This window comes from Thalassophryne amazonica, chromosome 15 (genome assembly GCF_902500255.1).
Source record: "Thalassophryne amazonica chromosome 15, fThaAma1.1, whole genome shotgun sequence".
Classification (NCBI taxonomy): Eukaryota; Metazoa; Chordata; class Actinopteri; order Batrachoidiformes; family Batrachoididae; genus Thalassophryne; species Thalassophryne amazonica.
Window position 1 is genome coordinate 77758153 of NC_047117.1, and position 19089 is coordinate 77777241.

At 42.8% G+C, this 19089-nt stretch overlaps 1 protein-coding gene across 2 annotated transcripts in view; it reads left to right on the plus strand.

Annotated features, from left to right (window-relative positions):
- Positions 1-19089, plus strand: part of glra3 (glycine receptor, alpha 3) — a 79672-nt gene that overhangs the window by 29629 nt on the left and 30954 nt on the right. For both annotated transcript variants that reach the window (XM_034188864.1, XM_034188865.1), the window contains exons 2-3: positions 17184-17314; positions 17692-17759. In XM_034188864.1, the coding sequence (XP_034044755.1) occupies positions 17184-17314; positions 17692-17759 (199 nt within the window). The remainder of the gene's footprint in view (positions 1-17183; positions 17315-17691; positions 17760-19089) is intronic.

The following is a 19089-nucleotide window of genomic DNA, read 5'->3' on the forward strand; positions in this document are numbered from 1 at the left end:
AATGAGGATGACGTGAGAACACAGCAAAAACAGAATACGATACTAGGGGACCAGGACAGAGCAAGAATCATGGAAACTAAAAGCAAACCAAGATATAATAAGTACAAAAGAAAAACTACATGAGAACTGATCAGAAAATCAATACTGAAGCAAAGCTCAACAGGAACTGACTAATTAACAGAAAGCAAAACCCGATATAAAAGTACAACAGAAATGAGAACAGCAGATAAACAAAACTGGTGACTACAGAATAGTGCAATAAATAAAAAGAACTAACTGATGAGCAATAAGTGACAAACAGAACATAATCAGAAGAAACACTTGAAGATAAATAATAACCAAAACCTGTGACTAAAGCATAATACAAAAATGTGATAAACAGAACTAAGCTATGAATACAAGATGCTCAAAAGAAAACTGAACCAGTGACCAAAGCATAATACAAGAAATGAAGTAAACAGAATCAAACTAAGGCTGGAGGAACTAAGTGACCAAGAGAGAACAAATACAAGGTTAATTGACAAAAACAAAACCAAAGACAACATGAAAACCTGACAAGAACAAGAAACAAGACCAGCTGAAGCGTGACTAAGATACATGGCATGATTAAAAAATACAAAAGGCTCAGAACACAAATGTGGAAAAAGAGGTCAAAATAGTAACAGCCGGGCCCAACAGGGCTGGATCATGACAGTACCTCCCCCCCAACGGACCGACACCAGCGGGCCCCAGAGAACCACAGATCCAAGCCGACAATGGGCGGGAGGACGGGGGAATGGCTGGAGGGCACCCCTGACAGGGAACATGGGCCAACATCCAGGGGAACTGTATAGAGGAGGGCAACCAAAACCCATACGGTGAACAAACAAGCAGGCAGGCAAACAGACCACTGAGGAATCCGAAAGACGACCATGAGGCAGACTGAAATGATTAGGCACGGCCAGAGGCTGGCTAGGGACCCCAGTAGAAAAAACAGCAGAACGGGAAGGTCCCCTGACCACCTCTGGTGAGTCGGGGGGTCGGACCTGATGAGGAACCTGGCCCAAAGCTGTAGCAGAGGGGCAGTCAGGGAACTGGCTGGAACAGGTGGTAGGATAAGGTGGTGAACCTGGGTCTACCGCAGGGCACAAAATAGCAGCCTGACTAGTACTCCCATGGAAAACGGAGTTACGGAATGGCAGTAGGAACCAGGAATTGATAAACTTAGTGATATTGCAGAGGGAGTGAAAAACCTTCTCAAGAGCAGAATATGTGCAGTGCAGGGCTAGGTGTAACCACGAGGTAACCAATGAAACCCCACTGACCACTAAAAGCAGCTGGGGGACGAACAAACTGATAATGAACATGAGCAACTTCACTTCTGAACGTACAAGGCACAAAACCTAAAATAATGAACTCCAAAAACAACCAACCAATGAACAGAAAGAAAAACAAATGAAGTGAGCCGAGGAAAAAATTAGTTTCATTAATGAACGGCAATAGGAAGGAAACCGACATAATGGGAGGCTATAAGAGGCAAGAATAACCAGTAACTTAACAATATGACCACTAGGGGTGCAGAACCGTGTGACAAGGGACTGGAAGACATAAAAAACTTTACGAAGAGAACTGAGGATGCTGTTAAAAGGGGACGAACCAAAAAAACAACAACCGAAGGGAAGAAACTGATCAATCAAAACTTGCATACAGTGAGAAAACACCTGTGCATAACCAAAAACTAGGGACCTTAAAAAGAACCTGGGTGAGAAAGTAATGAAACTACAAAATGGGAGGTGGATCCGTTTGAAACGAAAATGTAAATGGCGCAAGATCCATAAACATAAAGGTGCACAGAAAAACAAAATGAAAGAAAACATTGACAAATCCCTATAGAATAAGTTCAGTGACAAGCCAAAAAATACTGACAAGAGAGATAACATCTTTCTGGTGAGCACAACAAGTAGATGATAATTTCAAGAACCAGCATTAAGCCAAAAGGCAAAGAGTCAGTCCTACCCAAAGAGTTGTCTTTATTCCTCTTCTGGAACGGTACTGTCACTTCGGTGGGAGGTGGAAGTGCTGGTGTAGCAGACATAGCTGGATTTCCTGGAGATGGGTGTGGCGCAGGTTCTCCACGTACACTTGCGACAAACTCAGAGGAGATCTCGTTGGGGATGATTCAGCACTTGAAGTGGTGATACTTTCCAGAAGTGCTTTTGGCAGTTCTGAGGACGTGGGCGGCACTGACGGTGATTTCTGGGGAGTGAGAACATCTGAGAGCTGTGGAAATGTGTGCGCCTTCAAAGTTCCTGCTGGTGGTTTGATCGACGTGGATCCTTTTGAAGAGCTAGCAGAAAGCTCCGGCATGATGATTCGGTCCGTGCTTGGTGGTGCACGTGCAGCGAGATTCGCGATGAAGGGTTCAGGTGGCATGAGCTCCACGTCTGAATGCTGTAATGGCATTATGTTCTCTGCAGGTGCTTCTAATACAGTGAACGGCAGGCCCACTGAGGAAGCCCTGTCAGGTGCCGCTGAGCGCTGAGGTGATGTGGAAGTTCCCGATGGCTCTGGGGGTCATCTCCCCAAAGGAGTCGGGCAAAGTTTGCACTTAAACGTTAGCAACAGAGGAGTTAGCGGGAGCTGAGAGCTGGAGCTGAGGTGAACGCTTCTTCCTTGGTGCCGGCAACGGAGTTTGGCGAGGAGTTTGTGGAGCCGCTGTGGCTGCCGGCCAAAGCGCCGATCCTCCTGGCTGCTGCAGTCTGGGTGGCATCTTTGTAAACAAATGGCGTGGAGCTGGGGTAGGGCGTGGGCTGGGCGTGATTGGCTTCGCTGCATATGACAGCGGGGAATCTGATGTGGATGAATGCGGAAGTGAAACAGCGGCGTCTGAGAGAGTGATGGAAGGAGGTGGGCTTATACAGGACTCATAAAGTTCTGACTCAAACAAAAAATACATGGGATCCTCAATACATAGGGGGATTTGACCTTGTATAACTGCTCTTTTATGTCAGTTAAGTCTGGGTACGCAGACACAATCTCAGGTTCAGCCTGCAGTATTTCATCTGAAGCTGAAAAAATATGTTGTCTGCGCCAATGATCTGAACTGCCCAAAAACTCAAAAAACAAGTCCTGAATTTTAAAAAATACCGTGGCGATATCTTGAAGCCTCTGACCTTCAGCCTCAGATGTCGTCTCATCCTCAATGTCCTCCCACTCAGAGTCGCTGTCTGCGAGTGCAACATTCGTATGGCATGTCGTACACAGGTTGGACCATTTGGACCGTGGTCGAGGGGCTGCACGAAATGATTGGCCACATCAAACCGTGGCCAAATGTCTTGAACGAGCTATAGCTTTCACACCATAAGCCGAATGAGGGCGAATGGTGCCTAAATGGCCATTTGACCCATTCCCGGCCAGAATCGAGGTGCCACCCACAAACGTCCGACAGCAGTCGCGGGGCACTTACAAAAGTCACACGGCTAGCACGAATGTAGTGCCCAGGACACCGTTGTCAAGGTGTGGTTGAGGTGGAGAAAGCTCAAAGGGTGGTGAGTGTGCCGTGTCCGCCCCCTGAGTAACACAAATGGCGTGCGAGTCTTGTGCTCCCCCGCCCCCCTGATCCAAACTCAGCTGTGGATGGCTCCAGCTGCATGTGATGGTGCTGGGCGGACAACAACCACGCAGCAGCATGTTAGTAGCAGCATAGCATATAAAGAATGAGATTTTCTGAGCCTTTTCATTCCTTCAAGATGCTTTTTAAGCATGCTTTACACTTCTTTGAGGAAAACCATCTTTAAAAGGGGCTTGGGTATGTTGGTTAATGTGAGTTTAATTCAACCACAGAGTGTAAGAACTGGTGAATAAGTGAACATGGTGAATTACACCTAAATTCCTTTTCATTTTATTCTAACTCTAATGCAAATTTCAGTTGAATTAGCAATAAAAATATTTCTACAAGCAGCACAACACAGTAGTAATAAAATAAACTGACAAATGGGGACATGCAAAACCAACTGCACCTGCTCCTAATTTCCATTATCCATGCTATCCCAGGCATACCCAGCAGGTGGCAGAAATGTATTTGGTGTATTACACAGGCAATACAAAGTTACGTCAAAGTTGACCAAAATTTAATTAGTGTGTCATGATTATATATCATTTTAATATGAAGACTTATAAGATGATAGCGTTTATTGTTTTTGTGTAAATACATTAAACTGGAGAGGATTAACTAGTTTAATGATTTAGTTATCTATACATAAACTCACTGTTTTTTACAGGTTATATGCCCAGGCTTTCCCAAATCCTAGAAATATATGTTTCCAGTACAACGATGTAGGAAAAGCTAATGATTGAATGGGATTGCTGGAATGACGTTTGTAATCAGGCCAGATATACGAGGTCTGTTAGAAAAGTATCCGACCTTATTATTTAAAAAAAAAAAACATGGATTTGAATCACGTGTGATTGCGTCAGACAAGCTTGAACCCTCGTGCGCATGCGTGAGTTTTTTCATGCCTGTAGGTTGCGTCATTCGCCTGTGAGCAGGCTTTGAGTGAGGTGTGGTCCACCCCTCTCGTCTATTTTTTATTGCGAATAAATGTCTGAACGATTTGGAGCTTTGCTGCATCAATTTTTTTCCAGAAATTGTGAGAGACCTCCAGGTGGACACCGTTCAAAAAATTAATATGGCTTTCAGGGACGATTTTATGGGGATTAAACAGATTACGGGGTGTTACTGCCGCTTTAAGGACGGCCCACAGCTGCTGAGAGCGCGGCGCGCTCCCAGCCCCCATCGACAGGCTGACACCCCGCTGGAACAACCAGATCATTTCCAACGTGAAAGCTTTGTTGATCCGGGACCTCATCTGACTTTCACAAAAAGGCAGAAGATGTGGACATCAGCACTTTTTCCGGCACATTCCACCGTTACAGGAGTTTTTTTCATGGAAAGAAAAGCGGAGGGACGTGCCACGGCTCCATTCATTACGCAGGACAAAACCACCTCGGTGTTGGTCTCTCAGGACAGCTTTCAGGTGGATTTCAGACGGATTCCGGTTGCTTTCCAGTCGTGGAACTATGGAATGTGCCGGAAAAAGTGCTGATGTCCACGTCTTTTCACAATTCCTGTGCTAGTCAGAGGACATACCGGATCAAGACAGCGTCCAGTTTAAAAATGAACGGCACATTTCACTGTTACAGGAGTTTTTGTCATGGAAAGAGAAGCTGCTCCACCGCGCGTCGCGGTGCAGCCGCTCGGCGCAAAGCAACGCCGCGATGAAGCCTCACGGGACATGTTCTGGCATGTCCAGCTCATGCACAATCACAATCGGATATTCACACAACTGGAAAGCAACCGGAATCCGTCTGAAATCCACCTGAAAGCTGTCCTGAGAGAGCAACACCGAGGTGGTTTTGTCCCGCGTAATGAACGGAGCCGTGGCGCGTCCCTCCACTTTTCTTTCCATGAAAAAAACTCCTGTAACGGTGGAATGTGCCGGAAAAAGTGCTGATGTCCACATCTTCTGCCTTTTTGTGAAAGTCAGACGAGGTCCCGGATCAACAAAGCTTTCACGTTGGAAATGATCTGGTTGTTTGTGCGGGGTGTCAGCCTGTCGATGGGGGCTGGGAGCGCGCCGTGCTCTCAGCAGTTGTGGGCCGTCCTTAAAGCAGCAGTAACACCCCATAATCTGTTTAATCCCCATAAAATCGTCCCTGAAAGCCATATTAATTTTTCGAACGGTGTCCACCTGGAGGTCTCTCACAGTTTCTAGAAAAAATTGATGCAGCAAAGCTCCAAATCGTTCAGACATTTATTCGCAATAAAAAATAGACGAGAGGGGTGGACCACACCTCACTCAAAGCCTGCTCACAGGTGAATGAAGCAACCGACAGGCATGAAAAAACTCACGCATGCGCACGAGGATTCAAACTTGTCTGACGCAATCACACGTGATTCAAATCCATATGGTTTTTTAAAAAAATAATAAGGTCGGATACTTTTCTAACAGACCTCGTTTGTCAACTTTGAAACTTCTAACCTCCTGGGGCTGCTTGGCCATGGAACAGTGAATTAATTATTTCCTCTTTTTAAACTTGTGTATATTCTATAAAGATGTTAAAAGATCACACCAGTTTTTGTGGATGCTTTCTCTTCTTATTACATTTGGTTTATCTAAAAAAAAGAAGTCTGCTGCAGGCGGCTGTGTCGTGCGTGTTTATGTGTAGTTGACACTTACAAGACTTGACAGTTGGCCAATGAATGCTGACCTTTTGTTAAAGAAGCATGGTGTTTTAGAAGATGCTTGTGTGCTTGTATGGGGGGAAAAATTGAAATGGTAATGTTGTTAGATTTTACGCCTCGTTAAATGCAGAACTTGTGAGATGTTCTGTTACACCATTTGAACACGTTGAAATGGTTAAATTAGATTTATCACAGGCATCAGAGAACTAATGCATTCCCTGTATGCTGTTTACACTGAGATATGTTTATATTATACAAATAATGAATGTTTATGAGTTCAATGGTATGACTATTTTATGATGTGAAAGCTGGATTATACCATTCAACTCGGCTTTGCCTTGTTGAATGGTATAATCCTCTTGGTGTTTCATGATGGATTTTAATATTTTTTTCTCGCTTTGTTGGTACAACCCACTGCCTTGCATTGCTGAGGCATTAAAAAAACAAAACAGTGGTGAAAATGAAAAAACTCACATAAAATTACATTGTCCGCTATGGATTGTTTACACACCAGCCGGCGTTGCTAAGACCTCACAGACAGAGTGCGACTGAGTCAATATGAAAGCTGGTGACGGCTCGTAATCAGAGCTGTTCACCTCACTTCCATGAAGAACTTGCTGTCAGATGGTCCGGTCGCTAGTTGATCAACTTTCAATCTGTGTGTTTTTTCCGAGGCTGTTTAGATATTTATGGACTATGTTCATGTCAGGCTTGGTTTTACTAATCGTGTTTTTAGCTTCCTGGTTTGTAACGAATGTGATATGCGTTCCAGACCAATTGTCATGGTAACCAGTCTGATATGAGAAAATATCAGACCGGAAATCAGCCAGTCAGAACGTGCATAGCACAGCCATATAATAAAGATGCTTATTTTCAGCAACACATGCAGTGGACTTCAAGGGACCACATATATTTAAATAAGGTGGGTTTAAAAAAAAACAACTATATATATGACTTTGTTGCTTCATCATGAAGTCCCTTATACCATTTGATCACAAATGGTATTGATCAATATGAGCTTTTGATAAAATCGCTGGTGATACTGCTAGCGACAAATGCTTTTTGGGCTATATTTTGCTTGACCCTGACCTCTGACCAATCTGTTCTTAAATGTACTCATCTAGAGATAGTAAGCCAAATAATATTTCCACCAAATTTGAAAATTCATCCTTTCCTTTTTTTTTTTTTCTTTTTTTTTTTGTGTATACGAGGTCTGCGAGAAAAATAACGTACCTTTTATCCGGACATTCCACTGTTAAAGGAGATTTTGTAATGAAAGACGTGCAGACGGATTGGCGCGTTGGCAGGCAGTCGGCGCAGCGCGCCACCACAGGAAAAACACCTCCGTGTTGATAACCATTTGTAAAAACCAGGCGGCTTTTGATGGCTTTCAGTTGAGTGAGTATCTGAGAAATTGTTTAACAGCTGGACATGTTCCAACTTGTCCTTAAGGCTTCCAACGGAGGTGTTTTTCCTGTGGCGCCGCGCCGGCTGCCTGCCTACGCGCCAATCCGTCCGCACGTCTTTCATTACAAAATCTCCTTTAACAGTGGAATGTCCGGATAAACTGCTGATCCCGAGCTCTTCTGAAACTTCTCTGTTCTCTCACGACGTCCTGGGTCAACAGAGGCTTAAATTTGGAGGTTTTCAGCTCGAAACAGGCTGATGACGGCGCCTCAGAGCGCTGCGCGACATCCCGCTCCGTGGGAAGTCCTTAAACCGACAGTAACACGCCATAATCTCTCATCAGCCATTAAAATTTTCACCGAAAACCAGCTGAATTTCTCGAATGGTGTCCACTTCGATCTGCCTCACAGGTTCTGAAAAATTTTGATCAAGCAAAGCGCCAGTCTCTCAGGAAGAAGTCAGACAAAGGAATTCCCACGAGGGGGGTGGACCACTCCTCACTGAAAGCCTGCCCACAGGCGAATGACGTAACCGACAGGCGTGAAAAAACTCACGCATGCCCATGAGGGTTCAAGCTTGTCTGATGTAATCACACGTGATTCAAATCCATATAGTTTTTGAAAAAAATAAAAAAGGTCGGATACTTTTCTCACAGACCTCGTAAACACACAGAGCAGTTGCAATACCCAGTTCACACAATGGCGCTCAGGGTTACTAGCGAATTTTTTGTTGCTTTCTAGAGCCGTCTCTTGTTGCTGATAGTATTTCCGTAAGACCGATGTGTGTAGACAGTTCCAATGTAGGTTCAAAAGGAGAAGATACTGTTTCTTTGTTTGTTTATGGACAACATAAATCAAAAGGCCATCAGTGAAATTTGGTGTGGAGGAAGGTCTGTTGAATTGGATCCAGATCAGGGGTCATTTTTTAGTGGTTGCACTTTTTTCCCAATTAGAGTTCCAGGTATTATGTTGGCACTTTAGCACACTGTAGAACAGAAAAAAGAACTAGGCATTACTTGCCACATTCTTCTTTTTAAGCTATTAAGCTATAGTATGTGTGTTTTAAGCTACAGTGTAGGATTTAGTGCCATCTAGTGGTGAGCTTGCATATTGCATTATGCCATCTGTGGCCATGATTTAGTTTCCCTTCATGTTTTCACTTCTTTAACCACAGTACTTTATCAGGTGTGAACTGATGAAGCTTTTCTGGATGATAAACAAAATGTCTTCAAGGAACTAAACAAGTCCAGTTGATTTGACTCAACCTGCTTGAATATGACCTGGATGTCTGAGAATCTCCACAGATACCTCATCTCATGTCATAATCTATTGTCTGCCGCAACAGATGACAGCAATTCTGCTATTAGAACCACCGTGGCAGTTTTTCTACAGTTGTGTGAATGCAGCATTAGGCAGTGAAGTGCCATTACGACTTTTAATGCGGCCGTGTGTGTGATTTAGGGGTGTTTATGAACAGAAATGGAATCTGTTCATTAGTATACCTGCAACAATGAATCAATGTGTTTTCATGAGCTAAGACTGAGCCCTTCATATCCCTCATGAAGGCTGCCATGTTGAACAGACATGTTGATATCGGAGCCCAAAAGGGACAAACTTACTTTGCCTGTCGGATTTCGCAGCCCTCATTTTTGGGAATGGAGGCTTATACATATTGTTAATTGCAAGAGAAGCCAAGATAGCATTAATCACCTTCATCAAAGAGGCGAAGTAGGTGAGTAACTGGTGACGGCATAATGCAATATACACTCTCACCACTAGATGACACTAAATCCTACATGCTGTATTTTTAAAGTTGGACATCTTAGATTTTTCTATTCTGGGCTGCCTATAATCTGAGATGGTCTGTATTCTTTTTCTTTTCTCTTTTTTAATTTAGTGTTTTATGTATTTCCTGATTTATTGTTTCCTTTTCTAGTCATATTTGGTTTGTTATTGTCTTTTGCAATTTCATTTTATTTTGTGATGCACTTTGTACTGTATATGTGATTAGAAAGTGCTTCATAAATAAATGTAATTTTTATTGTTAATGGGCACTTGTAAATCTGACCAAAGCTAATAATTACGTAAGGTAAATGAGTTTCCTCCGCAGGGTGGCTGGGCGCTCCCTTAGAGATAGGGTGAGAAGCTCGGTCACTCGGGAGGAGCTCGGATTCGAGCTGCTGCTCCTCCACGTCGAAAGGAGTCAGTTGAGGTGGCTCGGGCATCTTTTCCGGATGCCCCCTGGACGCCTCGCTGGAGAGGTGTTCCGGGCACGTCCCACTGGGAGGAGGCCCCCAGGGAAGACCCAGGACACGCTGGAGGGACTACATCTCGGCTGGCTTGGGAACGCCTTGGGGTTCCCCCGGAGGAGGTGGAGGAGGTGTGTGTGGATCGGGAGGTCTGGGCGGCTTTGCTTGAGCTGCTGCCCCCGCGACCCGACTCCGGATAAAGCGGAAGAAAATGGATGGATGGATGGATAAAAATATCCTTTATGCCAACAATGTAATTGAATTCAACCAGATATACTCAGTCGCTAAAGCAGCATCTGCATTCCCCGCTCGGTGAAAACACTACTGGGATAAAAGAGAATCAGACGGACACACACCAAAATACACACACATGCTGTTGAATATGACTCAGACTCCAAGCAGACACATCCACATCCATGAGCTAACTCACACAGACAGCAGACAGTGTGCGTGTGGTGATGCCGCACAATCAGCACTACACAATGTTTCCAACTGTGATTTTTGATTTTGTTGTTTTTGTTTTTGTCAGGGTTGCCAGGCTGAAAGCATGAGGAGAGGTGGTACCAGTTAGACAGTACTGGTATAGGACTTGACAATGAGAACAGGTCTGTGTCTCTGTTTGAATTTGCTTGAGGACCAGTGGCCTCTCCAGGTTTTCTATGTCTCAGTCTTTGTAACTGAGGAGTATAAATGCTCCTGATCTCGGTGTTCATCTTTGTGTGTGGAGAGCCCACACAGCAATGGCCCTGTGTTGCTCCTTCAGCCACCAGGTGCTCGACTCCCCTTCCAAGTCTGAATTTAGGGACATGCAACAGTTCTTTCTGTTACATGCGAAGTAACCGGAACAGTTGTGTCCTGTTATACTGTTTAAGGTGTTTGGACCTATTCCCATTTTGGCTCCTTACTTGAGATGAAAGCTGTTTTCTCATGGGAACTCTGGACAATGCCCCGTCCACACCTAATTCAAAGAACACCTTCCAGACCCAGCTCACCAGCTATGCTGGAGTATGTCTGAAGTTGCCCCCTTACAAATACAGCATACAAAGGGAGATGGTCCATGTGAGAGAACCTACTCACCCAGTGTGAACAATACATTTGATTTAGGCCCTAATTCCTTAAGGTCCTGAAACTTGCACGACTTTGATCCGTGCACTTGCACGCACTTCGTCATGACGATCCCACCGGCTGTGTTCCCATCTGGACGCCATGCTTTGTTCCACCGACTGCCACGCACTCTGCGCTGGATGCTGTGTATATAAAATTATTATTTCATGGATTAATCATTTTCTATGCAAGTTGGCTGCTGAAAACGGCTCTAAACGCTTCCTGAATCACAGAGGACTGCTCCAGCCAGAGCCATGCGCTGAAGGAGCTGGAGAAATCCTTTGGAGCCATCTAAAAAGGTAATTATTTGTCATGTTTATATTGTCATGGCTTGGTAAAACAGTTGCATGTTCTTTCCTTCTTGTGTGCAGCTGTAAAAGTATGTTTATGACAGATTTAACATCTTGTTATAATCGTTCAGATGAGCTGCGCTCTGTTGAGGTGCGCTGATGCAATCACTCGCTCTGTTCACTTCTTTACTCGACTTGACGAGCTGTACATAGTGTTGGCGAGCAGATCACGCCACGTTGCACGACGTTTATGCGTGAAAGATTTTTTGAACATTTCAAAATTCTCTTTGCACAGTTGCACGCGCCAGCGCCCTCTCGCCCATTAACGACGAGTTTACTCTCCTGCACGACACAGTGCGTGCAAGTGCATGCATCAAAGTCGTGCAAGTTTCAGCGCACCTTTACCTGGGGTTCTATACTCACCAGGAGGTCACCAAATATCTGGGGGGGCAGGGGGTGCATACCCTAACCCATGTAACGTTGTGAGGAGTAAAAGTTTGCATGATTAAGTTATCCATTAAGTCATAATAAGACTTAATGGATAATCTCTAGTAATTAAAGGGTCATTGTTTTTCTTAAGATGAGTCAAAGGTGTGTGTGTGTGTGTGGGGGGGGGGGGGGGCTATAATTGAAGTTATATATGTGTTTGTTCATTTTTGCAAAATACAAAATTGGAATGCAGCTGTTTCTCTTTTCTTTCTTTCTTCCTTTCTTTCTCATTTTCAGTATGTGTGCGAGCATTTGCACTGACTGTGGGGCCTCAGCCTTTCTGAGCTACAAATAGGGGTCTCCAAAGAAATAAAGTTTGGGAGCCATAGGTAACAGGTGGCACCTGGATAAAGCATGCAGGAGGCAGGATGTCACCCAAAATGTATGCTGTGGGATTTATGCCTTAATTTGCCTGATTTTGGCATCAGCCCTTGCTGAAATAATTTACAGAATTTCATTGTCGCTCCAGTTAGACACTGTCTTTGCATTGATACCTTACCCATCTAATTAGCAAGGACATTGACAAATGTGGCAACATAAAGGTCCCTAAATGTTTTTTGCTCTTTTCCAGGAAGAAAACTCAAAAGGAAAAGAATTAGTGGGGTGGCCATCTGCTACAGCTATTTCATCAAGACAGAATAGAAGGCATGAAACGAGATTGAAAGCATATGTGGTAACTTATAACAGGAAAGTTAGAACTGAAACAAACAGCTTTTTATATAAATACTGTTCATCATATGTAATAACAATAACATAATTGAATACAAGACAATGACATGTAAATCAGAGACCTCGAGAAATAGAGCGCATGGAGCAAGGGTCACCAACTCCGGTTCTAAAGACCACCAGTCCTACATGTTTTCCATGGCTCCCCCTCCTGCAACCACACCTGACTAGTTCAGTCTGGTGTTTCCTAGATTTTAATTGGCCGAGCACACCTGACTTAGTTGATCAGCAGTGGGTGGAGCAGGGACAGGTAGAAGATATGCGTGACAGATGCCCTTGAGGACAGGAGTTGGTGACCCCTGCCATAGAGTCTGTGTGTATGTTGAAGCAGAATCTCACTGATTCAGATAGGAAATATGCTGAAGTTCATACCAGCTGGACCTCCTACTGATCTCCAAGACATCTCACCATCCATCCAAGTGACATCCTCAGTTCTAAAGAACTTGTAGCTGCTATGCCAGATGCATAGTGTTTGGTGCCAACAAAAACAGACTAGAAAGGCAAAAAAAATGGATTAGGTCTCTCGAAGAATATGCAATTGCCTGGTATATCAAAAGCTGCACTAAGGTCTTGCAGTAGCAATGAAATTGTGTCTGAATCCATAGCAAGAAGAAGATCATTCGCCACGGGAGTGAATGCAGTTTCTGTAATGTGATAACTCCCAAATGCGGATCATTATGCTTCAAAATTATCAGACAAATAATCGACAAGTTGTTTTGAATCTCCTTTTTAGAATATTTTGAATTTTTTTTAAATGTTATATTTTTGTCTATATTTGTGTGAGTAGGCCATACTTTCTCATACGTATGGCAATGCCACCTCCTGTTTGTTCCATGTTGAAGGTTATTTAATTTTTGTTCTGCTGTGTTTTGCAGTTACTAAATGTTGGCGATATCTATCCCAGGTGCCAGTTGTCATCTCTTCATTTTCATTTTAAAGAAATGTGAAAGCGGTGCCTTTTATCTAATCCTGCTCGTGTGCACTTTGAGGTTAAGAGGTTAAATAACTAATCAAATCCATGGCAGACAATGTTTTTTTCTTTGAATAACACTGTATCCCGCTGGGAAAAACTGTAGCTGCTTCCAAATACCACAGCAAAGGCTGATGATCCTGAAAGTGCAATTGATGTTGCTAAACACGGTTCTGTGTGTGTGTGTGTGAGCGGCAAGACCCTTGCAGTGAGTTATTTTTGGAAATGCTCTCTTAGGAGCATGTAGACACATCGGTGTAGTTTCAGGATCATCAAGCTTTACCTTGGCATTTACAGTACGAGCTGCTACCTGTTCAGCGTGCACACACAGACATTGTCATGACATATCCTAACAGAATTGTGAGTGTGCCACCAAAATGTCAAAGATGATGACTGTAATGTTGCTATAATGTGATACCATATGACCAGGCGGACTGTTTTTCAGACTGAGCGCTGAGATCCTCTTAATGAAGTAAAGCATGACATTAAATGGTCTGACACACAGAAGGCTGACAACCTGCTCAGCTCACAAAACAGATCTCATCAAGCATGAGAAGCTTTGCTGGTGGGAAGAAGCAACACAGTGAAGCTGTGCCAGTGTGAAGCTGACTAGATGCATGCTTATTAACACAGGTTTTGCACATCCACAATGATTAACAGTACGCATCTACAACCTGCTGGTGTACTCTAATAAAAAGGGCACACAGTTGCCACTGCTGGGTTTTACAATATTGCTTATTTGCTCTGAATTCATGTTAAAAAATGACCTGCACACTCTTGGCTCTTCATGACACGTCTTACATTAAAAACCTCATTCTGCCCAAAGGCAGTAAATATACTGGGGGGAAAAAAAAACCTCCGTCACATCACCCAAAGCTTTTCTAAAGTGTGGTTTTGAAGCTCAAATAGGGTGGCGTCAAATGTTGTAATCATGGCAGTGTCTGACACCTCCTAAGGGTCCGGTCACACAGAGATAGCTGGATGAAGGATAAAAAGTCAAAAAGTCACAAATTGTCGAGAAAAGGTGGATCACCAAAAAGCCTGTGAATCAAGAGTGAAAAGGAATGAAACAAAACAAAACTAACAAAAGAAAAAAGAAGCGAACGTCAACCTTGACGCTTTGACATGAAATCAAAATGAAATATTCACGGTGACGTGACCGAAAGCAGGTATAAAATGCAGCCAGCCTTGTCCTGTAGCGCTTGCAGGTGCAAGATTTTCTTTGTCTTGACAACAGCAATTTTGTTTGTCTTCACATTCTGGTTTGTCGCGGCATGTCTGTACCATGTTGTACACTTTTTCTGTGATAGTACTTGTCCTGATGAGTACTTGTGAGGAGTCCATGGCGTCAGCCATGTGTCCATGTCAGGCGAAGGCTACTCCCAAAGACACACACATGCAAGCTCAGGTACACCGGCCACACACGGTTGAAATGTGCGTAAATAGTTAAAGTAGTTGATAAAACGTACTTGCACACGTACACCGGCCACAAACGGTTGAAACGTCTGTAAATAGTTAAAGTAGTTGATAAAACGTTCTTGCATACGTGCAACGGCCACAAACAGTTGAAACGTGTGTAAATAGTTAAAGTAGTTGATAAAACGTACTTGCACACGTACACCGGCCACAGATAGTTGAAATGTGCGTAAATAGTTAAAGTAGTTGATAAAATGTTCTTGCACACGTACACCGGCCACAAACGGTTGAAACGTCCATAAATAGATAAAGTAGTTGATAAAACGTTCTTAACGCTATTGTTTCTGTATGAAAACTTTGCTTTTTTTGTCCTAAAAATGAACCATTCGTTGGTGATACAAGGATGTTTCGTTCAGCTTGTCAAAACTTTAGTTATTGATTCGTTTAGATATCGTTGCGTTCGTCAACCTTCATTCAATACATCCGACTTGGGAGGTTGAATGAAGTTGGACGAAAGTAATATGAAACACTAACATTGCGAAAAGTAAGCAAAGGATAAGAAACCATCACAAATAAAAGCAAAATGAAATACGGATACATTGAGGTTGTCGGTATTCTTTCATATTTTCAACAGTTTAAAAATTCTGATGAAACGCCAGCTACAGGAACGAAGTTGAACAAAGGTTAAATGATGCCTCCAAAAGTCAGCGAAAGTCCAGATTTCTTGTTTCGTTTGGGCTTCGTTGTCCTTTGTTAGTACTGTGTGGCTTGACTCCAGATAACTGGGCAAAGAGGCAGAATGTGAACTCCAGTGGCGTGATATGGGCAGGAAGAATGAAACTCAAACACAACCCATCTCGAAGTTACTAAATACGCTACGCTAAGGTAAAGCTAACAGGCTAAATTTGGATCAGGTCTTTAATTAACACATTTTTGCGAATTGGGTGTTAATTAAATGTTGGTGAACACTCGTCCTATGAATGTCAATAGATGGAATACCTGGTAACTGCTGCACCACCAGTAGACCTAATGCCACCAAAACTACCTGCTGATATGCAAGAAACAATACACATGTACAAGTTATTCCAACTACTGACAGTCACGGGACGAGTGCTTATCAACATTCATTTCAAGCATTTGTACACTTTGACTAAAACGACTACCATGTCCTGCATTGATGAAGCATTTATTTGTTGCATGTTTGTTTGTTGTTTGTTTGCATATTTGTTGTATGGGGATTTATCGGGATGCATTAGCATTTACATTACAAAAGTTATTTGGTAAAATGTGTCCCAGACACCTCAACAAGTCATTTGAGTGATGAGCTCATTATGCATCTTGTACACTTGTATCTAGCGGTGTCCATTTGTCATCCAGTCACTCAAGATGATGAATTGTAAAGTCCACTTGTCTTGGTAGCATGGTAGTAGCAGCTCCTTTTCATTTAAAACAATTGATACATAAACCGGTTGTTTTTTGGGGTTTTTGTTGTTACCTGAAACAACAGGTGTACTTTTCAATATCCTGTTTTAGTGTGTGTATTTAAGATATCCACTGACCTATTTTACTTTGGTGGAAAATGTATAAGCTTTCAATTGATATAGAAGTGTTTGACACATTCTTGAGCCAAAGTCAAGGTCAGTTAATTGTATGTACAAACATCACAATTTTCACTATAAGATTTCTCTTCAGGTCAAGATGTTTGTGAATGTGTTTTATAACATATGATGAGCATCCAGAGGAACCAAGATAATTTAATATCTTTAGTCACCACTGTGCTTCAGGATATAAGCGGAGATGGCCTTGGTGGCCACCAGACCTGGGCTTTGGAAATAAAATAAAATGATAAGCTTACTGGAGGCTACATCTAACTTCAACCACACCTGCTCTTAATTTTCCACCATGCATGTGATAAATTATTCCCTTCAAGAATCCCTGTTAAGTCCAACAGGTGGCAGTGTTCAGGAGGATGCCGACAGCTCTAGGTATAGACTCAGTATTACATCAGCAAAACCTATTTGCTTTCTGGTTTGTCTGAAATGTCTAATTGGTTGATCCTCATTTTATGTGCTGTTAAACTGGTGAGTTACAAGATGATTGTGTTTATTGTTTTTGGGTTATTGAGTTAAGCTGGTAGGGATGGATTTCATCTATCCCTCTATTTCAGTCACACACAGAATTTTGTAGGGAACATAACTAGGAATTTGACAAAGGGGTTAACAAAATACTCTCATACAGCTGAAAAATTGGTTAATTATATAAATAAAGAAATTGTGTTATTATTATTCCTGTCTTTTGCGTTTGTGCCAGTGTGGGTCATTGTAAGGAGGTGGACAGTGCTGCAAAGAGCCGCCAGGCACCAATGTCCCCCTCAGACTTCCTGGACAAACTGATGGGGAGGACGTCTGGATATGATGCTAGGATCAGACCCAACTTCAAAGGTATCTTTCCAGACGTCGGTCTGTGGGATTGTCTGCAATTTGAAATGCTATATTTAATCATAAATGTCAAAAACATATCCATGAGTAGCATTCTCAGTAAACCTACTGTTATGAATTGCTTTGTATAAAATGTGTAGCATCTCTTCCAGGTTTGGTCCAACAACATCATTGTTTTGCATTTCTGTTGAATGAGCAACAGTGGTTATGAGAAGACTTCTTTAAAAATGCATCATATTTTTCAAGTCTCGACTAAGCAATTGGCAACTTATATTAAATGCACCAGAAGCATGATTTTCTTCATGAATTGGGTGTTTTGTTTGTTTTTAAGATTCCCTTTTATTTTCTAATCATTGTTACTCTCTTTCTGTGTGTGTCAGGTCCACCCGTCAATGTTTCTTGTAATATTTTCATCAACAGCTTTGGTTCTATTGCTGAGACCACTATGGTATGTATTGTACAGAACACAACACTAACCTACCACAACTAACATGGACTATGAATGCATAGAATTCATGTGCAGCTTTATGCAGTAAATTGTGTGTCAGAAAAAAGGCATTTTCAGTTACTTCAAAGCTAGTGTTTGCAGAATATTGGGGTATTTGTTAACATAAATGTAAAATAGCACTCATAACAATATGCTCATTACTGTATAATTAATTACCTGCAACAATGGCTCGATGTGTTTTCACGAGTTTAGAATGAGCCCTTCATATCCTCATGGGAGCAGACCTCCTCATGGAGGCTGCCATATTTCACCACCATATTGATACAGTAACCGAAAAGGGACATACTTATTTTGCCTTGCACATTTTGCAGTGTGGTGAGAAGACTGAATAACAAAGATTAGGAATCACTGGTGACTCCGCTGGACACCAGTTCTTAATTGCTAGTGTCGGCTAACAAGTTTGAGAACCGTCATTTTTGTGAATGGATTATACGAGGTCTGTCAATAAAGTAACGGTCCTTTTTTATTTTTTTCAAAAACTATATGGATTTCATTCATATGTTTTTACGTCAGACATGCTTGAACCCTCGTGCGCATGCGTGAGTTTTTCCACGCCTGTCGGTGACGTCATTTGCCTGTGAGCATGCCTTGTGGAAGGAGTGGTCCCGCCCCCTCGTCGGATTTTCATTGTCTGGAAATGGTGGAATGAAAAGGACTTTTTTTCCATCAGAATTTTTTCAGAAGGTGTTAGAGACTGGCACCTGGAAACCATTCGAAAAATTTATCTGGCTTTCGGTGAAAATTTTACGGGCTTCACAGAGAATAAGGACTGTTACTACAGCTTTAAGGACTGCTTTAAGGACGGTCGACGCACCGCGCTCCGAGCTGCGAAGACGAGGCACAAACCACTGGATCATTTCTAAGCTGATGGCTCTGTGGATACGAGACCGTCGTGTGCTCTTTCTCTGGTTATCACAAGAGCTGGACATCAGCCATTTTCTGGCAGATTTCACTTTTAACAAGAGATTTTGTCATGGAACGCTGCATGGAGACTTCACGCATCATGACCGATTCGCTGATGAAGCGAGACAAAGGAACACCTCCATTTCGGAGTGCCAGGGGACAAGTTGGGACATATCTATCTCGGCTTTCAGTGCTTACCAGTCGAGTGAGTATAAGAGAAATTGTGGAGAGCTGGGCTTGTCCCAACTTGTCCTTTAACACTTCCTTTGTCTCGCTTCATCAGCGAATTGGTCGTGACGCGTGATCCTCCGCACGGCTTTCCATGACGAAATCTCTTGTTAAAAGTGAAATCTGCCGGAAAATGGCT